Source organism: Panthera tigris, chromosome E2 (genome assembly GCF_018350195.1).
Source record: "Panthera tigris isolate Pti1 chromosome E2, P.tigris_Pti1_mat1.1, whole genome shotgun sequence".
Lineage (NCBI taxonomy): Eukaryota > Metazoa > Chordata > Mammalia > Carnivora > Felidae > Panthera > Panthera tigris.
In genome coordinates this window covers 13,826,720-13,849,345 of record NC_056674.1, presented here as the reverse complement: position 1 = coordinate 13,849,345, position 22,626 = coordinate 13,826,720, and the positions used below count along the sequence as shown (strand labels likewise).

Genomic DNA, 22,626 nt, shown 5'->3' with positions numbered 1-22,626 from the left:
TTATTTTTGAAAGAAGACAGCTACTGCTAGTAGGGGAGAGGCAGAAGAACAGGGGTCCAGAGGATTACAAGTGAGCTCTACACTGACAGCAGAGAGCCAGATGCGGGGCTCGAACTTACAAACCATGAGATCATGACCTGAGCTTAAGTCAGATGCTTAATGGACTGAGTCACCCAGGTGCCCCGAGATAATTCACTTTATAAAGGAGGGAACTGAAGGGCAGACTAGTAAGGTCAGGTAGATTACAGGTGATGGGATGGGCATTCTAACTCTGATTCAGAATCTCAAATCTTAAGCACTTCTCAACACTGGATTTCTAAAAGTTCCAGTCTTCTGGGAAATGACGCCATCTCATGGTTGGAGGACTGACCTGCAATAGGAATGGATACTGCGGGGCCTAGGAGAGAAAGTTCTCACCACCATTTGTTTGTAGCCTCTCCCCATAGGGGAAAGGAGGAATAGTGTGCCCAGAGACGGATCCAGCCCCAGAAACAGATGCTCAGAAAAGTATACTCCAATACGTCATCAGGCACTTTACATCCTAACAACTCAGAAGTTGATAATATGATTACCCCCATTTTATAAACTAATAAAGACTCAGAGATAGTAAACGTTCAAGATCTCAGCTAGGAAGCAGCAAAGCAGAATTCAAACTCAGGGCTAATTTTTTTTTTAATGCTTATTTATTTTTGAGACAGAGAGAGACAGAGCATGAGCATGGGAGAGGCAGAGACAGAGGGAGACACAGAATCTGAAGCAAGCTCCAGGCTCTGAGCTGTTAGCACAGAGCCCAACGCGGGGCTCAAACTCACCAACCGGTGAGATCATGATCTGAGCCAAAGTTGGACTTGGAAGTTGAACTGAGCCACCCAGGCTCCCCAGGGCTAATTATTTTTAATGAAACTGTGTAACCTGTGTGGTGTGTGTGTGTGTGTGTGTGTGTGTGTGTGTGTGTGTAACTAATCCTCACTCCCAACATGGGGCTTGAACTCACAACTCCCTAAAGAGTCTACTGTAGGGGCCAGGCAAGCATCCCTCAAACACAGGGCTAATAATCATGGGCTCCCAAGCCCCGCTCCCTATGCAGCTGGGAGACAGCGCCACCTGGTGGTAACAAATAAAAACTAATAGTTAACAACATTTGCCATGCTCCAGGCAGTGCTTAATTTAGATTTAATTTAAAGTAACTTGTTTCATCCCTCTTCCTAACCCCAATTATTAATTACCTTTAAAGGTAGGTGGGTGATAATTAATAATCTCCACGCCTCCCCACGTCTATTTTACTTTTCTTTCTTTGAAAAAAATTGTACTATGGGAGATTTCAAGCATATACAAAATAGACATATAATATATCCATCATCTGGGGCGCCTGGGTGGCTCAGTCGATTAAGCGTCCGACTTCGGCTCAGGTCATGATCTCACGGTCCGTGGGTTCAAGCCCCGCGTCCGGCTCTGTGCTGACAGCTCAGAGCCTGGAGCCTGTTTCAGATTCTGTGTCTCCCTCTTTCTCTGACCCTCCCCTGTTCATGCTCTCTCTCTCTCTGTCTCAAAAATAAATAAATGTTAAAAAAAATTTTTTTTAAATCACTAAAAAAATATATATCCATCATCTGGTTTCAGCAATAATCAACTCATGGCTAATCTTGTTTCATCTATGCTCTTGACCATCTCCTTCCACACCCCCAAAAATCAGGATTCTTTTGAAGCAAAACCCAAACACTGTTATCGATATTTTCACTTACGTATCGCTAGAAATATCCCCATTTTTACTGTTGGGCAAACTGAGGCATCAAGAGGTTACATAACCTCACCAAGGTCACTTTGCTGATGGGGTGCAGAGGCTGGACCAAACCTCTGAGGTCTGGCTCCAGAGCCTGTGCCTTTAACTATGGTGATGTCTCTGGAGTGTGGAATCACTCCGACCACGAAAATACTCTGCCATTTCTTTTCAAAGTTGTCAAATTGCTTCTCAAATTGACAAAACTGGAATACAAACGGGAGAGATGAAAGTATTGTACCAATGTTAACTTCACTCAAGTTGATCACTATGGCAGCTATATCAGAGAACATGTCTGTTCCTAGGAAATACACACTGAAGGATTTAGGAGTAAAGGGCCATGTTGTGTGTAATTGATCACAAATGATCCAGAAAAAGTATAAGATAGAGAGATGATAGCTTTCCACCAGCTTTCCCCATCCCATCTCACCACCTGGAAGGACTTGAGAAAGCCCTTGTGGTCTATTTGCAAAAAGTTCCCCAGGAAGGGCAGAGGCCACAGTCCAGAGGGAGTTGACTCTAAGAAGCCGGGTGACCCCAGAGCAGCAAGGGGCTGTGACTGTCATGGTCCCGCCTATGTCTTCCTTCCATCCTGCTGTCCCTCTTAAAAGGTAGGCTGCTCTGTTGTGTGTCACCTTCTCTTTTCTGTGATTGTCGGGGCGGATGTGCCAAAAATCTACTTTAGCACAGCTCTTGGTAACTCCCCAGTGGCATCAGGGAACCCAAAGATGGCAGGTGCTGCAGAGGCCGGGAAGTTTAGCCTCTCTATTGGATCCCCAAACTGGCTTCCCATTGGCCCCTGGCTGGCCGGAGGTATCTTAGCAGGCAATGCCCTTGAACCTGGGGTACCTTCTTGAGGGAAGGGCGGTGGTGCCAGCTGGCAGAGCCTGGTGTAGGATGGTCTACTGCAAGGGTGGCTCTTGGCTGATTTTCTTAGAGGGTGGCATTGCATCATGAGGGATTGGAAATCGCTAGAAGACCGAACTGAGGCATCCTGAGATCGCTGGAAAGAAGGATTTGCTATGGGCCTCAGAAGAGAATGAGAAATGAAGAAAAAGATAAGGTCTGATGGGGGAAGCCTAGCTCCATGTTGGGCGGGTTTGAGGCTGACTGATTGAACCATTCATTCATTCATTCATTCCTTAGCAAATATTTGCCTTCTTGGGCCTGGTTGTGAGGCGAAGAAGTTCTCATCTTCTAGAAGGATCCCTAGTGACCTGACAATAAGTGGGTCTCATGTAAGATGGCATGGATCACCATCTTCCCAGGGGATGTCAGGATTTGGATGTTTGTTTCAGTCTCAGGGGATTTGAAGGGGAATACCAGGGAATCCAAGGCACCAGGGGAGAATCATGCAGCTGAAGGGGCTGAGGAGGCCCTTGCATAGAGGGACGGAAGTAGGGAAATTCAGTAAGAATGGGGATGGCAGTGTACAAGCAATGGTCTACAATGTGGATGAACCCCAAAATATTATGCCAAGTGAAAGAAGCCGGACACAAAAGAGCACGTATTGTATGATTCCATTTGCATGAATCACACGGAATAGGCAAATACATAAAGACCAAAAGCAGATTGGTGGTTGCCAGGAGCTGAGGGGGAGGGGGAATGGGGAGTGACTGCTAGTGGGTACGGAGTTTTCTTCTTGGGTGATGAAAATGTTTGGAACTAGAAAGTGGCGGTGGTTACACAACATTGTGAATGAGCCAATGCCACCAAATCATGCACTTTAAAACACTTAGTTCTGGAGTGCCTGGGTGGCTCAGTTGGTTAAGCACCTGACTTTCACTCAGGTCATGCATGACCTTGCGGTCTGTGAGTTCCAGCCCCCTTCAGGTTCTGTCTCCCCCTCTCTCTGCTCCTCCCCTACTTGCATTCTCTCTCTCTCTCTCTCCCTCCCTCTCTAAGTAAATTTTTAAAAAGTGAAAACACTTAGTTTTATGTTATATGAATTTCACATTAATTTGAAAATATATTGGAGAAGGGGGTATGACTAGGTGAAGAATTTGAGGTGGAGAGCCAGGGAGAGAGTGTGAACCTTGCTCCCCCACTGCGAGCCATATGATAGGACTTCAGACAACTGATGCCATTGTCTAGCCTTTGTTTACTCATGTGTAAAATGGGCATGATCATTGTATCCGCCCCATGGGACTACTGGAAGGAGGATTCCAGGGAGGTCACGTATGCACAGATCATGGAGCGCAAACAGTTGCTAAATGGAGACTGTGGTTGTTCTGAGGAAGGGAGAAGTCCCTGGGGGAAGCTGTGGCCTGGGAGGCACAAATGCAAAGAGCATCTGAGTCAAGTCTCCCGTCTTAGCCCCCAGCTTCTATATATACACCACACTGGGAACTCTGTTAACAAAGGAAAGGAAAACACTTCCATGAGTCTATGCAAGAGCTGCAGAGTGATGGTCTGAGATGAGGCTGCAGAAAGGACTCTCCCACAGAGGCAGCAACAGAGGAGGGGGAAGACACTGGCTTGTGGTGGGTCTCTCAGCAGCAGGAAGACCCAGGGCCAGTCAAGGAACTGGCTTCTGCAGAGCTGGGAATACTTCCTGATCCTGGGATCCTTTGAGGCCCTTCTCTCAGTCCCCTCTGCGGGACCGAAAGCTGATCTGGTATACTGGGGGCACTCTTCCTATGCCACTCTCCTGGGGTGTGAGGTCGATGTCCTCGGGGGCCACAGGGCTGGCCACAGAGAAGTTCTGGAGGATGGTGGTGAAGAAGAGGAATAATTCCATGTGGGCGATGCCTTCACCAAGACAAATGCGCTTCCCTGTGAACACAGAAGATCACCAGTGTGGGCACAGAGCCGATGCACATCCCTTGCCCGGTCACATCCCAAAGCCCAGACATCTGTGTCCATCAACAACAGATTTGTATGGGACTGGCCTTCAACCTGCAATCCAGGGTGGTGTTTTAGGGGGTCCCGAGCCCTTTGAAACCAGGGGCTAACGTTTGGGTGGAGGTGCCTTGCACGTTTTTCCAGGAGAGTTTGTAGCTTCTGTGAGATTTCCAGAGGCTTCAGTGGCCACTTGGAGAACAAACACTCACTTCAGGTTAGATGTGTGTGTGTGTGTGTGTGTGTGTGTGTGTGTGTGTGTCTGCCTCCACATGTGCATGTGTGTGCGCATTTCTGACAACATTTTTAATGTCCTTCATCTCTAATATGAGGAGGATGGTACTTATTTCAAAGGACTATTATGAAGGTAAAGAAATTAATATTTGTAAAAATTCTCAGACTAGCACCTGGCCTGTACTAAGGATACTATAGGTGTAGATATTGTTTGTGTTTGTTTCTGGGTGTGTGTGGTAAGAAGTGTGTGTGGGGTGGGGGGGAGTGTGTGTCTGGTGGGGAGTGTGTGTGCCTGTGGTGGGGAATGTATGTGTGGTGGGCAGTTTGTGTGGGAGGGAGTGTAGGGGGTGTGGGGGGGGGGAGTGTGGGTGTGTGTGTGTGGAGGAAGTGGGGGGAATGTGGAGGGCAGTTGTGTGGGGAGCGTGTGGTGTGAGAGCTGGGCAGGGGTGTGGGGAGGGGTGGGGGCAGAGAGTGTGTTGGCCCGGAGTGGGTAGGGGGGAATGGGAGGGGAATACGGGGGGGGGGGGGGGGGGGAGAGTGTGCGGGGAGTAAGGGGGTCAGTGTGAAGAGGAGTTGTGGGGGGAGTGGGGGAGGGCCAGGGTGTGAGGAGGCGTGGGGGTGGGCAGTGTGTTGGGGGGAGTGTGTAAGGAGGAAAGGGAGGGGTGGGAGGTATGTGTGGGGGTGTGTGGGAGGAGTGTGTGGTGGGAATGTAGAGGGGAGTTGTGTGGGGAGTGTATGTGGGGGGAGAGTGTGAGGAGGATTGGGGGGCAGGGAGCGCATGGGGGGAGTGTGTGCGGTTGGGAGCATGAGGGTGTATCTGGCACTGTGTGTGTTTGTCTCTATCTGGGTTGTCATTTTATCTCAGTCGAGAGCCATGGGCTTCAAAAGTTTGGAGGAAAAACCAAACTACACTTAAAATTGTGAATGGGGCGGGGCACCTGGGTGGCTCCGTTGGTTAAGTGTCTGACTCTTGATTTTGGCTCCCAGGTCTTGATCTCTGCATGAATAGTACGGAGCCTGCTTTGGATTTTCTCTCTCCCTCTCTCTCGGCCCCTACCCTGCTCAGGAGCCCATACTCACGTGCTATTAAAATAAATAAATGAATAAAAAGAAGTGTGAATGGGTCTGCTTCCTTGGATTCTCAGAGGTGTGAGAGCCTCCAGTAGGTTATGAAGCATGGGCTTGAAGAGAAATAAGCACAAAGGGAGTAGGAACCCCAGGAAGAGGCACCGAAAGCCTCCTTTACCTCAGTGGCTCTTTCTTTTTTAATGTTTACTTATTTTTGAGAGAGCTCTCTCAAATACACAGAGTGGGAGCAGGGGGGTGGGGCAGAGAGAGAGGGAGACAGAATCTGAAGCAGGCTCTCGGCTCTGAGCACAGAGCCTGACCCAGGGCTCGAACTCACCAAGGATGGATCATGACCTGAGCTAAAGCCCCACATTTAACTGATTGAGCCACCCAGGCACCCCACCTCAATGGCTCTTGATCTGCAAGCTGACCACCATGGCAAGGCCATTCAGATATTTCCTAGACCAGTCAAGGTGTCAGACATTATGCCTACGTGGACATCTCTGGGGGAAATGTCTGTATTTTTTGGCACATCACAAGTTAGGTAACATGGACTTAGAGATACTCAGAGCAGGGCTCTAGACTGGTTCTCCTGTGACTGGTTCTGTGACCCAGTTCTTTCCAGAACAGCCTGACTCCTACTGTCTCCCTCCCATCCTCTCTTCCAATCCCAATCCCTGGGACTGTCCACTGGGACACCCTTCACTATCCCGTTGCCCTAACATCTTTCGGCTTGGTTTGTCGTTCTTTCCACTCATGGCAATCTTGCATCAGTCTTTGCTCTGATTGACCTCCCATCAGACATTGCTCCTCTGTCTCCTTCCTCTTTTGCCCACTTTCTTCAACCTTAAGCTCCCTGTCTCTGTCCATTTGGATCTGATTCCATCTGAAACTCTCTCCCTCCTTCCCCCTCTCTCTCTCTGTCTCCTATTCTCTCTTGTTTCCCCTTCCTCACTGTATTGTCTCATTGTGCACTCAGTCTCTGTCACTTGTCCCCTGTCATTATCTCTCTCTGTGTCTGTCTTTGTCCTTCTCTCCATTTTTCTCACTCATTCTTTCTTTGTCTCTCTCTCTCTCCTTCCCTCTCTACATCTCTGCCTCTCTCTCTAACCTTAGGACAGGACTAGTGAATGGGATCATGGGCCCCACCCCACCATCCCACAAGTCCCCCAACTCTCACTTAAGATGAAATGAGGGAAGCCATAGCACTGGGCAGAGCCAGGGGATCTGGGTCACTGGGGTCACTGATGGAACTCAAGACTAGGGCCTTGGTTCGGGGGTCCTCCTTTCTCCCAAAGGATGAGGATTCTGGGCACTGGGGTTTTCTCAAGACGGGACCACATAGTGCAGAACGGGGAAAGAGACAGGTCAGAGCATGTCAAGACCCACTCCTGGCTCCCAGTACCAGCAAGATAAACCCAAACTCCCCCCAGCTTCCAAGGCCCTCCAGCTGAGATCTTCACCCTTCTCCCCTTTTAGAATCCACACTCCAGGCTCCCTGGGTTTGTTTCTCAAAAACGCGATGCTGTCTCCACCTTCAGGCTTTGACTTGCTGTTCCCTCTGCCTGGAACACTTCCTAGTGGCTGATTGATACTCACCCCTGAGGTCTTAGCTTAGAAGCCAGTGCTTCGAGGAAAGCTTTTCCTCACCGAACCACCAAGAGTAGTCCGTATTTCCTCTTTGTGTTCCCAAAGTCCCTTTCACAGCATTTATCACAGTTATGATTACTGATAATAATCATCATCACATCCACGAGCACCGACTTTGTGCCAAGCAGTTCTAAGCACATTGCAAGCATTAATTAAGTTTAATTAGGTACTATTTTGTGGTCAAATGATAAATGCCCATCTCCCCTGCTGGGCTGTAAATTTCCCAGGGCAGAGACTGTGTCTCTATGTGACTTGCCCAGTGCATCATCTTCAGCCCCCAATAGAGCACTGAGCTCAGAGTAGTGCTCACCAGCTATTTTATACCAAGGTGTATCTCTATACCAAGGCAAAGAGAGGTTAAAATACTTTCCCAAGGCCCAGCTTACTGAGATGTGCCTTTGGGATGTGGTCTTCTTAAGCCCTGTCTAGGGTTGCAGGGAAGATGAAGTGGGTTAAAGGTAAAGCAAATGGCATATAGTAGCTGCTCAATGAACCAAGATCTTTCCTGGACTGTCTCAAAGAGAGAGTGGCCTTTCACTCTGGTGTCTGGGAAAGAGAGTGCAGGCCTGGCTTACCCATGGAGAAGGGGATAAAAGCTTCATTCTTCTTCAGTGCCCCATTGGCATCCAGAAAGTGGTCAGGGCTGAAGGCATCTGGTTTTTCAAAGTAATGTGGGTCATTGAGAGCAGAGTGCAGGAGGGGATATACTTCAGTGCCCTGAGGGAGAGTCACAAGGTCAACAGATACTGCCATTCCTTTCCTCAGCCCACCCTTAAAAACAAAACAAAACAAAACAAAACAAACAGACAAACAAAAAACCAAGAGGGCCCTAGTGATAAAACCAAAAACAGGTCAAGTGCAGAGATTAAGAGAACCCAGGATGCCCACACAGGAAAATTGTGGGAGCCCAGCTGGCCTCACCTTGGGCATGAAGTACCCTCTGAAGTGAGTGTCTTTGGTGACCATGTGGGGAATGCCAATGGGGAGGAGGTCACTGAATCTCTGAATCTCATGGATGACTGCGTCAGTGTATGGCATTTTGGCTCGATCATCAAGGGATGGAAGGCGGTGTGGGCCAATCACCTGGTCAATCTCCTTGTAGACTCTCTCTGCACAGAAGAGTGGGACCAGGGAACCTCATTTTATTTTATTTTTTCCAATATATGAAATTTATTGTCAAATTGGTTTCCATACAACACCCAGTGCTCATCCCAAAAGGTGCCCTCTTCAATAACCATCACCCACCCTCCCCACCCTCCCACCCCCCATCAACCCTCAGTTTGAGGGAACCTCATTGTAAAGAGACATTTCAGCAGGGACACTGCTTTGTGTGGGCTAATGAGCCAGGAAAAAACTGTAATAAAGGATTAGGTCATTGGCACCCCTCAGAGCAACCAGCCTGGAGGAGGGGGAGGTGAGGTGGGGGGGGGGACAAGAATTCTCACCCTTTGAAATCTATTGAATGTTATGAATCCTCTTACCACAGGCACATGTAAACACACACACACACACACACACACACACACACACACACTCACGTGCGTGCGCACACACACACACACCACAATTTTGCACAGAATTTCACATTAAGAACTCAAGGCTATAAACTTGTCAAAATTCTCCCTCTAAAAAGACTGGAGAGGAGCCTGGGTGGCTCAGTCAATTAAGCAGTTAAATGTCTGACCTCGGCTCAGGTCCTGATCTCAAGGTTCATGACTTTGAGCCCCACATTGGTCATTACAGAACCTGCTTTGGATTTTTTGTCCCCTCGGTCTCAGCTCCTCCCCATTCACCCTCTCCCCTCTCCTCCTCTCTCAAAAATAAATAAACATTGAAATTTTTAAAAACAAAAAGAGTAGAAAATGACCTAATATTTATTGTGTGTGTATTATAGATGAGACACTGTGCTAGGTACTCAGGAATATAACCATGAAATAGATCAACAGATTAACCCACAAACACCTGGATAAATGAATACATAAGCCAGTCGACTTATGAATGGAAAGAGTGACGAATGGAAGAACATTAGTGAATGGATGTGTGTATTTGTTTACCAATCAATATATGAATTATTGGGTCATTAATTAATAAATGGCCCACAGACAAATAAGTGAACCTGATTAACCAGGAAATCAATTGCATAAATGAGTGGATGGCTAGATCTATACAGCAATAAGTACATAAATTAGTGAAATAACAGGTATCAAAAAGTGATGAAATAGGTATAAAAATAGATAAAATAAAATAGGTATAAAAAGGAACAAATAGATGGAGGGACTGAATGACAGATAAATAATCAGTCATGAATTAACTGAATTAAATGCATAATAAATGGATGAAGGGTGGATTGAAAGACCGATGGAAGAATTAAGGAATGAAATCTAGTTCATAGGGCAGATGGATGCATGCATGGACAAACGAGCCAATGAATCAATGACAAGTACTTCATTCATTAATCCCTGTTTCAAAAGATCAACAATTGAATCAATTAATGCAAATAAAGAATGGAAGCTAGGTCCTTGAATCAATCATAGGTGAAAGAATCTGAGTATACAGGTAATAAAAACAGGTAACAAATAAAAGGATAGACAAATGGATGGATGGGTGGGCAGAGAGAGGAGTCTGCCTTTACATGATGGGAGAACACACCGACAGATTGTTCATCCATCCACCGGCGGGGCTGCCTTAGGGGCTCATTCAAAACCTGCAGCGCTCCTGGTATATATAGGAGGTGAACACTTCCTCCCTCATTCAGGAAGGATCCCAGCTGCACTTTTGCAGCTCCCAAAGGGATGAGAAGCCCCCGCCCCCTGCCTCGATCGGTGGTCCCCGCCCACCCACCTGTGATGTGAGGGTACTTGAGCAAGAGCTGGAAACCATAGCGGAGCGTGCTGCTGGTGGTCTCCGTGCCGGCGAAGAAGAGGGAGAGCACCGTGCAGATGAGGTTCCGATGGTGGAATTCGCTGTTGGGGTCGGACTTCTCCTGAATCCGAGCGGTAGGGGGCGTGTCAGGGGAGGGGGGGGGCTGTGCTGCACGCTCTTGCCTGGGGGCGCCTTCCCCTGCTGCTGGGTCTCACAGCCCCTGTACCTCTCTCCCTCTCTCCTCCCAACTTTCCCCCTTTTTCCTCTTCCCCTCAGTTGGTTCCTGAGTCTCTCCTCCCTTTCCCAATCTCCCTCCCCTCTTCCCCACTCCCTTCCCCCTTTCCCCGCCCTTCTTCTCATCGCCGCCATCTTTTCCTCCCTCCCTGCCCCCTCCTGTTCCCCTCCGCCAACCCCCACTTTGTCCATGCGGATCAGGTAGGCATCGATGAAGTCCCGAAGGGTGCTGGGGTCCAGGGTTTCACGGTGCTTCTCCACAGCGTCCTCAATGAAGGCTATGATTTCCTGCACGTTTTTGTAGATTTGCCTGTGTGTACCTGGAAAGTACTTCAAGAAGTTGTAGAAAAGCTCGAACACCTGCAGCAGAGAAGGGGCTGTGAGGTCCTCCTGGGGTGGAGCCAGGGAGTCACAGGGAGGGGAGCCCTCCTGGGGCCTGGGTAGGGCAGAATCTCATCTTGCTCTGCCTCTCTGTTTCTGTCTCTGCCTCTCACTCACTGATTCTAAGTCTCCTTTGATCTGTTGTTCTCCCAGTTTTCTCCTTCTGTCTCTTCCTCCCTCATCCTCCCGTCCTGTTTTGGTTGCTGCCACACCTCTCTCCTTGGCGCCTCTCCTTACCCATGTGTGTCTCTTCTCACTTGTCTCTCTGCAGCTACTTTTTTCTTTTAAATCATCTCTACACCCAGTGTGGAGCTCGAACTCACGACCCTGAGATCAGGAGTCGCCTGGTCTACTGACTGAGTCAGCCAGGTGGTTGGCTCTCTGTGCTTCTATTGCTATTTCGCCCAGTGGATCTGTTTGGCTCGGACCTCTCTGACTCTTTCCACCCCTCACGTCTCCTTTGCTGCACCAAACATTGATACCGTGATGCATACACAAGATGAGCCTACTGCCTGCTTAAGACTATTTATTTTGGAACATATTTCTACTGGATTGTCTAGGATTAATGTAATACCTACCTGTTGCAAATAATTGCAAATAAAAAAAGGTGGAAACAGAGAGGGCAATGCAAAATTCTTTGTTAATTAAAAAAATTTTTTTTAAGTTTCTTTATTTCTGAGAGACACAGAGAGAGAGAGCACGCCAGCATGAGTAGGGGAGGAGCAGAGAGAGGGAGACACAGAATCCAAAGCAGGCTCCAGACTCCGAGCTGTCAGCACGGAGCCCGATGCGGGGCTCGAACACTTGAACTGAGAGATCATGACCTGAGCCAAAGCTGGACACTTAACCAATGGAGCCACCCAGGCACCCCAATCTTTCTTAATTTTTAGCGATAACCATTGATAAACTCTCTAGTCAATCTCGTTCTAGATTTTTCTCTCCCTGTGGTTGTCTGTGGGAAGAGAAAAGTGAAATCACCTGCTGCACCTGTTGCAAATATTCACTCTGGGCCCCATCCTAGCTTTTTGGATCAGACTGTCTAGCAGGAGGTCATGGGAGTTTGTGACTAACCATTAGGAACAGTCCTACACACAAATCTGACATACACTCCTGGGTACGAACCATAATGAGGCATACTGTTCTGCAGTTTAATTTTTTAAACTTAATGTACAATCGGGGTATTTGCAGATTCATTGAGAAAGAGAAACCACACTATTTTGTTTTAAAAGAGGAGCATATTACTTTATAATCTGGGAGATATTTTTACAAAGACCAAAAGTGGGCGGGGAAATGGGGAAAATGAAGAAATGTGGTCCCTTATTTTCACGTATCCTTGAATTTCTTCAGTTGAGGAGATTTGCCAAAGACAGAGGTGAAGATTTGCAGGAACCAGGAACAGAAGAATAGAGAGCCTGACAGTCTGAGTCCTATTCTCTCCCTCTGTCTCCGCCACTCTGCCTCTCAGAGTCTCTGATCTCTGCTCTTCCTCGTCCCTTTCGCCCTGTCCTTCTCTCTCCTCCTCCAAACCCTCATGTCTTGGTCTCTCTTGCTGACTCTCTGACTCTCCATCTCTGTCTCCTCATCCTAGCTCCCCATCCCTGTCTCCCATCCCTCCCGCCCTCTACTGCTCAGTGTCCCTGTCCCTCCCTGCTGTCTGTGCCCCCCTTCCAGCCCAAAGCTGTATTTCTGGGACACCAAAGCAGATCACCCCTTTCCCTGTGCCCTAGACATCCACCTCACACACCAGCCTCCCACACCAGCTCCCTGACCTGGCTGGAGAAGGAGCTGAGGAGCGTGAAGGTCTGGTAGAACAAGTCCAGCAACCGCAGGAACTTGGGATCTTTGTAGCTAAAGCGTGTTCCAAAGACAATGGAGCAGATGATGTTGGCAGTCATGGAGTGGAAAAGGAAGGTGGGGTCCTGGAAGGCTCCTAGGAGGAGGAGGCACAGGTCATGGGACACGGACTCAAACAAAGGCCTTGGGGGCACTTGACCACTGCCCCATCTCCATGTGACTGCCCTCCCTGGCTCAGTGGTGACAAAGAAGCAGGAGCAGGAACCGCTAACATTCACTAGCCCAGATAATGGGCCAGCCAGGTCCTGTTCTAAGCACTTCATGTATTATTTTACTAAATTCCCACCACAACCCTGGAGGGAAAGTGCCGTTCTGTTATTGTCTGCAGGGTCGTCAAGCTATGGAGGCTGTGTGGTGGGTCCCTCTCAGGCCTCAGCTCTGACCCTGGGGGCAGGTAGTTAAGTCCCAGGGGCAGATGGGTGCAGGGCTGGTGTTCAATCACATGTGCAAGTTGAAAAGCTCTGCTCTCCCTGTCCCTTGTCTGTCATCCCCTCCCTTCATCTCTTCTCTCCACCTCCAGGGCTCTTTGGTCTCCATGGAATCGTTCTGCACTTGACAGCCGATGTCTGTATACATCCTGACCTCCCTGGATGGGAGGGGAGCAGGGACTGTGCACCCACCCAGAAGTGTCATGGCATCAGCCTCTCTCTGCGGGTCTCACCTGTCCGTCTTCTCTTGCTCCCCTGCACACCCTTTCCTGAGCTTGTCTGTCAGTCTCATTTTCTCTACCTTGGTTTCTGTCTGCCTTGGTTTCTTTTTGCTTCTCCCGGTCTCTTCCAGTCTCTCCCTTTGTCTTCATCTCTCCATCTGTGTCTCTTTTCCCATCCCTATCTCTCTCCATCTGAGTCGCTCTTTTTCCACCTGAGTCTGTCTTCATGGTCTGCTGCCCCTAGTCCTCTATTGCTCCCTATGTCTCTGCCTCTGCCTCTCCCTCCCAGCCTGTACATTTACGTCTCAAAATCTCTTACGAAAGGACCCTGTCATCTTTATGTCTCATAAACACCCTTATATGGAGAATCCAAAAGTAAGTAGACGTGCTTCTCTCTTTTTTTTAAGTCTATTTATTTATTTTGAGAGAGAAAGAGAGAGAATGAGTGGGGGAGAGGCAAAGAGAGAGGGGGAAAGAGAGAGAATCGGTGCTGTCAGCGCAGAGACGGACACAGGGCTCAAACTCACAAACCGTAAGATCATGACCTGAGCCGAAATCAAGAGTCAGATGCTTCACCGGCTGAGCCACCCAGGCCCCCCTCAGAAGTGCTTCTTTGACAGCCCATCCCAGCTGCCTGAGGGCAGGACGCCCCAGCTGCCCATCTTGCTCGCTGACAGCTTGTCAATAGTCCACTCAAGAAGAATAAAAACCCACTTTGGCATTTTCAAAGTGTCTATCGTTTTCCCCTTTCTCTCTTTGCCTGCTTTTATGTAAGTGTTATTTTTGCCCTTGCAGATACAATTCACCCATGGGTTGGTTTCCCTGAACCCAAGTAAATAGCGTGCTAATACATAACCAAGTTTATGTCCTTGAGTTATTCTCGACACTATACACCCCACATCTCTTCTGGCTCCCTGTGTTCCATTCCTACCCATCTCTGTCTGTCCCTCTGCTGGGTGGTCTCTCAGGGTCATTCTCTATCTCTGCCTCTCTTTCTCTGCCCACAGATACACCTCAGTCTTTCTGTTGCCACGCACCCAGCATACCCATTCCCCGGGGACTCACCCTGGGTTTTCCGCAGTTCCTCTACCACACACTGAGACTCCTCCTGAATCCGCTCCTCTATACTCCGCTTCCCCATCCCGAAGTTCTTCATGGTGGCCAGAGAGAATCGCCGAAGGAGCTTCCAGCGTTCCCCGTTGGCAAAGATCACACCTGCAGGTGTAGGGAAGGCATGGATTGCCAAGAGGGTTGGAAGGGGACTCCGGGCCCCTCTGCGCCCCTTATCCCCCCTTCCCAGACTCACCCTCCCCAATTTCCAACTTCCATCATTCCCCTCCAGGTGCCTTTGAGGTCCTTACCATGTCCTTGGAAGATTCGTTCTATGGTAGAGACTCTCCCGCGGCCAGAGAAGGCCTCAGCTTGGTCCACCAGGGCCTCCCGTATGGCCTCTATCCCACACAGCATGACCACAGGCCTTGGCCCCAGGTACACCGTGAAGACATCCCCGTATTTCTCTCGGAGCTGTGAAGCATATCCACGCCCAAGGTTACTGTTAGCCAATGTGCACCCATGTGGCCATCCCAGTTGTTAAACCATAAAAACACTCATGTATAGATTGGCAATTAGCTACTGAGTACCCCAAGACCCTCCACCCCAGGGTGCCTTCCCCTTCCCAGGACCCAGCAACTAAAGGATTAACCCATGACCCAGACAGAGTCTGCATGGTTGGTGCCCTAAGCAGTACAGATGGTTAAATATCTCTTACTTCTGCCTATACCCTTGAGTCGAACCAAATCTCCCCAGCATTGAAACTGAAGGGTCATCCTTCCTGTGACCCAGCGTCAACCTGCTGTCTGCCTCCTGACAATGTCCCCAGGGAACTACCCTAAACCGCTTGGTAGACATGAAGAGAAAACAACGGCTTCGGGGATGATTGTGACATAACATCAGCACAGGCATTTGCAAAACTGCTCCGTGGTATTTACTGAAGCTAAACACATGTATATTCAATGACTCATTAACTTCACTCCCAGATGCACGCCCAACCAAAATGTGTATGTAGGTTCACCAAAATACCAACAACCTGATTCGCTGAAGGTTTTTTAAAAAAAATTTAATGTTTACTTGTTTTTGAGAAAGAGAGACAGAGCGTGAAGAGGGGAGGAGCAGAGAGAGAAGGAGACACAGAATCCAAAGCAGACTCCAGGCTCTGAGTGGTCGGCACAGAGCCCGATGCGGGGTTTGAACCCACAAACTGCGAGATCATGACCTGAGCCGAAGTCGGAAGCCTAATGGACTGAGCCACCCAGGCGCCCATTGAAGTTTTTCAAATAAAATTCTCAGCAACACTGATAGAGAATAAATATATGGCGATATAGTCATGCCATGGAATAATTATGCAGCGATGAAAAAGAACCCGTGCTACAGCCAAGACTTGAATGAAACTCACAGGCGTAGTGTTGAGTGAAATCAACCAGACACAAAAGTGCCATATGTCCTAACTCTATTTCTATGAAGTCAAGATAGTGAGAGGGTGGTGACTGGAAGGGGACTGGAGGGTGGTTTCTGGGGACAGGACGTGTTGTTACTTACCTATATGTCAATTACATGAGTATGTCCGCTTGAGAGAATTCGTTGAGCTGAACGTTTACGACTTGTGCACTTTTAGGGGTCATGTTAAGCCTCACTAAAAATTGACTTAAAATCATGAAAAGATTAAGTTTACTGCAAAATCTCTCCCACTTATCTCTGCAGAGCCTCCTTACTGGTGTCCCTACTGCCATTCCCATCCTCCTATAATCAGCTAGCCACCCACCTCACCCCAGTCTGAAGCCAGAGTATTCCCTATGAAAATGTAAATTAATTAATACCCCTAACTGGCTCCAAACCCTCCAATGCCCCCCACTGCACTGAGGGTAAGATCTGAGGTCTCCACCATGATCCACATCGCCCTACATGAGGTGACTACGTCACCCCTCTGCTTGTCCTCCCCCTCGCCCTTTCCCTCCCTCAGATCCAGCCTCCATGTTGTTCCCTAAACACGCCGAGCTTGCTCTCACTTCAGCGTTCTTGCACTCACACCTGCCTCTCTATGGTGCTTTGCTCCTGCATCTTGCAGGGTGTCTGCTCACAGACACAGCGACACTGAGCCTCTCCCCCACTATTCAATCTAAAGTAGCTCTACCACTTTCTAAAATAGCACCTGGCTTTCTTTTAATCATAGCTCTTGTCTACCTAGTATTTCCTTATTTGCTTAACTTGTATACCTTGTCCAAAGCCACATCGTCAATGCCTAGAATATTCCCAGGACACAGAAGGTGCCCTGTAAATGACTGTTGAATGAATGGATCAAAAGAGCTGCCATTTAATGAGCACTTACTATATACCAGGCTCTCTATGCAGTATGCCACCCAGTCCTCATTAATGTTATGAGACACACAGTCTTACCACCATCTCATTTTAACAGAGGAGGAAACTGAGACTCAATGAGTAAGAGTTGACTCTGGAACACAAAATCCAAATCTGTCTGACTCTAGAAAGATCTGGGAGCATACTAGGGAATGGAGGAGGAGAGGGGCCACCTTCTCCGACCTGTCCCATCGTGACACCCCTTAGTCCATTCTCTCCCTTCCTGCTCCAAAGATGCAATAATAATGGAGGATCATGGACCCCTAAAGAATCCTGGAGGTTCCATGGAAGAACTTTAGGGGTCTGGACTCTCAAAATTTTACATAAAAATCTTTGTGGACATTTGGAGGGGAGAGAGCCCACAGCTTAACCAAATTCTCAAAGGATTTGTGATCCCCAAATCATTAGGTAGCTTTGGCCTAGGAGGGCATTGGAGATGAGGACACCTCTGTGCCAGACCCCAGCTTTCCCTCCATGAAGTCCCAGCTGTGTGACTGAGGACAAGTGTCTTCCCCAGGCTGAGCCTCACGGTCCATACCTGTGAGATAAGGATAGCACCTCACCTCCCCCGCAGGCGTGTGGTAAGCCAGACCTGATGAATTCCCACGGGGATACAGATAAATCCTAGCCATGTAAATCTGAGCAAAGAAATCAAGCCCAGCAGTTTACAGAAAAACGTGGTGCCCTTGGGAGGCACTGAAGTAAAAAGTACTCGGGGCCTATGCATACCCATCCCTCCACTTGTGGGAAAATTCTCTCTCTTAAAAGCAAAGGGATGACAAACCCAAGATTCAGGAGTGTGGTGGCCTTGGGGTATGTAAGCTGGCAGTTATGTCGGTGACCCAGTTCTTCTGTTGCCACGAGGGTGCATCGGTGTAGATTACATTATTCATAAATAAATTGATAATCACATGTAAAATCATGCCTAGAAAGCAGACAGAGTCTGGTAAACACTCCGGTGTCAGCCATTACCGCACATTTGTGACCGTTATTGGTAAGAACCTTGTGCTTCCTCCCGTCTTCCTTCTCCTCCTGGCATCCACCTGGGCCAATTGCCACTCTCTTTTCTTGCCAGAGGAGAAACTTACAGTTGGTGACTCTGCCCCTTCTCTCTCTTCCAGGGCCGGGCAGGCGCCCAGAGACTCCATAGGTGGTGGCAGAAGAGTATGAAATTCTATACCCACGGCTTGCGCCCAGATGCCTCCGCGTGCCCACCCACCCACCCACTCCGGGGCCAGTGCCCACACACTTCAACTGAGCAGGGACGCCTCTGACCATCTGACCACCAGCTACCGCGCTTCACCTCCATGCACCTTCCTCGCCAACCTTCATACACCCCACCCCCGGAGCCTGAAAGGATGCCTTCACTCCTTCTGGGGAGTAATCCCCAGGTCCAGGGGCAGTGAGTCACCCTCAGACCCCATGCATCGGCATCTCACCCTCAGGAAGGATTTGAGTAAGCCTCTTCTGTCCATCTGCAGAATATTCCCCAAGAAGGCCAGAGGACGGGGGCCTGGCGGGAGGCGGCCATGGGCCTTCGGGTGGTCCCTGGCCAGCAGAAGCAGGAGTCCCGTGAGGACAGCAAGGAGGAGAACGACGCTGAGCTCCATGGCCTGGCCCAACTGTCTTTGTCCCAACTTCAGCCTTGATTGAGCTGGGCCTTTTATTCTGAGCTGGCTGCCCTACCCAGTTATGTAACTGCATTCACTCCCTGCCTCCCCTCTCATCAGGTCCAGGAGTGTGAACTTAAAAGGGTGGTATGTTTTTCAAGTATGGGAAGTCCCATTCTTCTGGCTCACACAACCCTGTACATGTTGTCAGAGACCAGGTGGTAGCGATTCCAAAGTCCACAAGAGTGCATGTGCCTGGTGCTCACAGGCTGTGTTTGTTTTGCGGCTATGGGTGAGCATGCGCGTTCGCCTTGAAGTGCTCGGGCTTGCGTACGCCCCACACCTCCTTGCGTCTGTGCCTGTGCTGGTATGACTTTATATGCAGAGCGCTGTTGTATTCACGTGAACGTGCTGGTGTGTTTCTGTGTATGCGTCTGCATGAGGTTGCGTACATGTTTTTGCCTGTGTCAGGGCTTACATGTGTGTGCATCTGGGCGCAAGTCCTCCCCCCCACCCCCCACCCCCGTGCGTGAGTCTGGGTGTGCCTGCGTGTTTGTGCGTCTCCCAGTCCCTCTCTCTGTGGGACCTTTAGGTGGCTGGTGTCTACCTCCAACCCCCTATTCCACCCCCTTCCCCTGGTGACAGCCACTGATGAGAGGATGGGAGGACAGGAGGAAGGAGAGGCACAGAAATAGGGAGACTCAGAGAGAAAGAGAGACAGAGACAGAGGCCTGGCGGGTGTGGCGTTCAGTTCCCTCCCCATCCCCGGCTCTCTGATTGCTCTGAGCAGTGCCTGGCACTTCTGTCCCCACCTCTGGCTCTGCCTTCACATTGCAGGACGTTTCTCTGACCCTCTCAGTCTTGTGTGACTATCTCTCTATCCTTTGCTATCTCTGTCTTGGTGTCTCTGTTTCTGCCTTTAGATTCTGAGCTCCAGGAATGCAGGGACTGGGTGCAATTTGATTGATGTCCCTTGCGCTCATGTGTGTCTCCATCATCAGGCCCGGCCTCCAGCAGGCTCAGTCCAGATTTGTCCAGGACGTGAATGAATGTGGCCACATGCACCCGTCGTGCCCTGGGCCTGGGTTTCCACCTCACTCTGTCTCTCTCCCTCAAAAAGGAGTGGGGGAATATGAGGCAACATCATCTCTCTTACAACGTTGGCCAACCCTTTGCAGGTCGCAGGACTATGACCCCAGAGGTTGAATCATACCCTCCCGATCCAGGAGAAAAGGACTGATAGTCCTGATATCTTGAATTCAGGGGTGGAGCCTTAACTTTAGTGATCTGGGAGAGGTGCCACCATGGACTTTACTGACCCAGGTCCTGGCCCCTGCTGTGCTGTGTATCTGGCACTGAGCCATGGCCCCATTCCAGCCCCGGGTATCACTGAAGGAGAGCCATAAAGTGTTTTACACAGAGTAAATCACTCAATCCTCACCCTTTAAGGTAGGTACGGTTGTCATCCCCACTTTATAAATGGGGAGAGTGAGGCAGAGAGAGGTGGACAGTTTTACCGAGAGACACAACGGCAGGTTAGAGCTGCATCATTCAATATGGTAGCCACTTGCCACATGCAACTGTTAAGCACTCGAAACATGGCTAGCAGAAAATGTGAAACTTAATTTTAGTTAGAAATTGATACTCACTTCAGTGGTTAGAAAACTTACAAGTACATTTGGAGCAACTTGGGTATGTGAACCTAGTTTTTCAGTTACAAATTTCATGAAATCTAAACACAGATTAAGTATTTCTGAAGAAAAGTCAGGGTCCCAATCAAGGTGTTGTGTAAGTGCGAAATACACACCAGATTACAAAAAAAGATATGCTGAGAGTCAGAGGCAGGACAGGGAGAGGCCAAGAAATAGACAAGGAATATAGTGTAAGGATGGAAGCAAAGGAAGGGAAGGGACAAAAGAAACAGCAAGAGAACAGAAGAGCAAGAGAGAGGCAGAGATACAGAAACACGGGGACAGTCTGCAGGGGGCACAAGTGGGGCTGCCAGCTGTGGAAGAGTTGGGGTTTTTGTTCGTTTAGAAGAATATTTTTTCATATTTATTTAGTTTTGAGAGAGAGAGGCAGAGCATGAGGAGGGGAGGGAGAGAGAGAGAGAGATACAGAATCTGAGGCAGGCTCCAGGCTCTGAGCTGTTTGTTAGCACAGAGCCCAACGCGGGGCTCAAACTCACGAACTGCAAGACCGTGACTTGAGCCCAAGTCAGATGCTCAACAGACTGAGCCACCCAGCCACTCCTTCTTTGTTTGTTTAATGTTTATTGTGAGAGAGGAAGAGCATGCGTGGGGGAGGGGCAGCAAGGGGGAGAGAGAGAGAGAGAAGGGAGGGTGTAGAATCCTATGCAGGCTCTGCACTGTCAGCACAGAGCCTAATTCAGGGCTCAAACCCATGAGATCATGAACGGAGCTGAAATCAAGAGTCTGACTCTCAACGGACTGAGCCACCCAGGTGCCCCAAGAATTGGTTTTTACATATGAAAAGTGTTTGTATTTTTAAACAGCTTTACTGAGATATAACTGACTACAATAAACTGCACAAACAAGATGATGAACATACCATCACCCCGAAAGTTTCCTCATGATTTTCTGTAATGCCTCCCTTCCCCATTTTTAAAAATTTTTATTAAAAAAAATTTTTTTTAAGTTTATTTATTTGAGAGAGAGAAAGCATGAGTGGGATAGGGGCAGAGAGAGAGAGAGGGAGACACAGAATGGGAGGCAGGTTCCATGCTGACACCGTGCAGAGCCCTACAGGTGGTATTATGTCACTTCACATACCGTATAAGAACCTGCCCATAAAATATTCTGGAGCTCTGGGCTGCCGTTTTCACATGGATTATTTTCACATATGCTGTAAGCTGCACACTACATTGTAACTATCTTATTTAAACATTCAACTATCTCTTTTTTTGAGTTTTTAAAATATTTGGCAGTTTTTATTTATCTGTTTTATAAGAAGTTCAGAAAAGCTGTTTAGAATGATGTGAACTTCAAATCGCAGATTTGTGGACGTGTGACTTCTGAAAACTACTCATTGATAAATGCATATATATTGAATAGGCTTACATAAGTGTAATATATAGTATTATATATGAAAGATGGAAATGACTAGGACTTAGGCTGCTGTCTCTGCTGAATTTTTTTCCAGAATTTTTTAATTTTATTTTTTTAAATTTACATCCAAATTAGTTAGCATATAGTGCAACAATGATTTCAAGAGTAGATTCCTTAATGTAAACATTCAATTATCTTTTTAAACGATTTAAATAATTGGGGGGGGGGGACATCTTACATATTGCCCATGCAATTACTGTTCCCAGGTTCTTCATTCTTTGGTGTAGATCCCTACTTCCATTTGACATCATTTTCCTTATGCCTGGGGGACTCCCTTTCACGTTTCTCGGGGTACAGGGCTGCTGGTGAGGAATTCCTTAACGTTGGTGTATCTGAAAACATCTGTATCTTGTCTTTGTTTATAGAAGATTTTTAGCTGCATGTAGAATTCTAGACTTAGAGATTTGTCATGTCGGTATTTTAAGATGTGGCTCCAGGGTTTTCTTAGCTGTACTATGTCTGATGAGAAATCTGGTGCCCGCTTTATTGCTCTCTACATCATGTGTCTTTCTTCTGTGTCTGCTTTAAGATTTTCTTTTTTTCTTTTCTTTTTTTTTTTTTAAGAAGACTCCATGCCCAGCATGGAGCCTTATGCAGGGGCTTGAACTTATGACCCTGAGATCAAGGGTCAGACACTTAACTGACTGAGCCACCCAGGACCCCAAGATTTTCTTTTTAACACTAGTTCTGGGGCACCTGAGTGGCTCAGTCGGTTGACCATCTGAATTCGGCTCAGGTCATGATCTCACAGTTCGTGGGTTCGAGCCCCACATCAGGCTCTGTGCTAACAGCTCGGAGCCTGGAGCCTGCTTCAGATTCTGTGTCTCCCTCTCTCTGTGCCCCTCCCTGCTCTGTCTCTCTCTGTCTCTCAAAGATAAATAAATCTTTAAAAAGTTAAAAAAAAAAAACTAGACCTGAGAAATTTGA

General features: G+C 48.3%; 1 protein-coding gene across 2 annotated transcripts; it reads right to left on the bottom strand.

Moving 5' to 3' along the window:
- Window positions 1-3,861: 3,861 nt before the first annotated feature.
- On the bottom strand, window positions 3,862-18,633 carry LOC102958471 (cytochrome P450 2B11-like). 2 transcript variants are annotated; one of them, XM_042969658.1, is made up of 9 exons: window positions 18,401-18,633; window positions 14,912-15,074; window positions 14,616-14,765; window positions 12,817-12,977; window positions 10,844-11,026; window positions 10,412-10,553; window positions 8,492-8,679; window positions 8,146-8,287; window positions 3,862-4,552 (listed from the first exon to the last, which is right to left on the bottom strand). In XM_042969658.1, the coding sequence occupies exons 1-9, from the start codon at window positions 18,569-18,571 to the stop codon at window positions 4,362-4,364; spliced, it is 1,491 nt and encodes a 496-aa protein (XP_042825592.1). In that variant the 5' UTR covers window positions 18,572-18,633; the 3' UTR covers window positions 3,862-4,361. The 2 variants fall into 2 exon arrangements, with proteins under 2 accessions (XP_042825592.1, XP_042825593.1); XM_042969659.1 differs by having other exon boundaries at window positions 10,850-11,026; window positions 18,401-18,631.
- Between the last annotated feature and the right edge of the window lie 3,993 nt (window positions 18,634-22,626).

Bases quoted from the DNA above. Each gene is read 5' to 3' on its own strand.
- LOC102958471 (XM_042969658.1), bottom strand. From the start codon at position 18,571: ATGGAGCTCAGCGTCGTTCTCCTCCTTGCTGTCCTCACGGGACTCCTG. The intron at 12,978-14,615 runs GTGAGTCCCCGG...TCCTCCTCCTAG, and splicing joins GGAACTGCGGAAAACCCAGG to GAGCCTTCCAGGACCCCACC. The intron at 10,554-10,843 runs GTTGGCGGAGGG...GCTCGGATTCAG, and splicing joins TCCGCATGGACAAAGTGGGG to GAGAAGTCCGACCCCAACAG.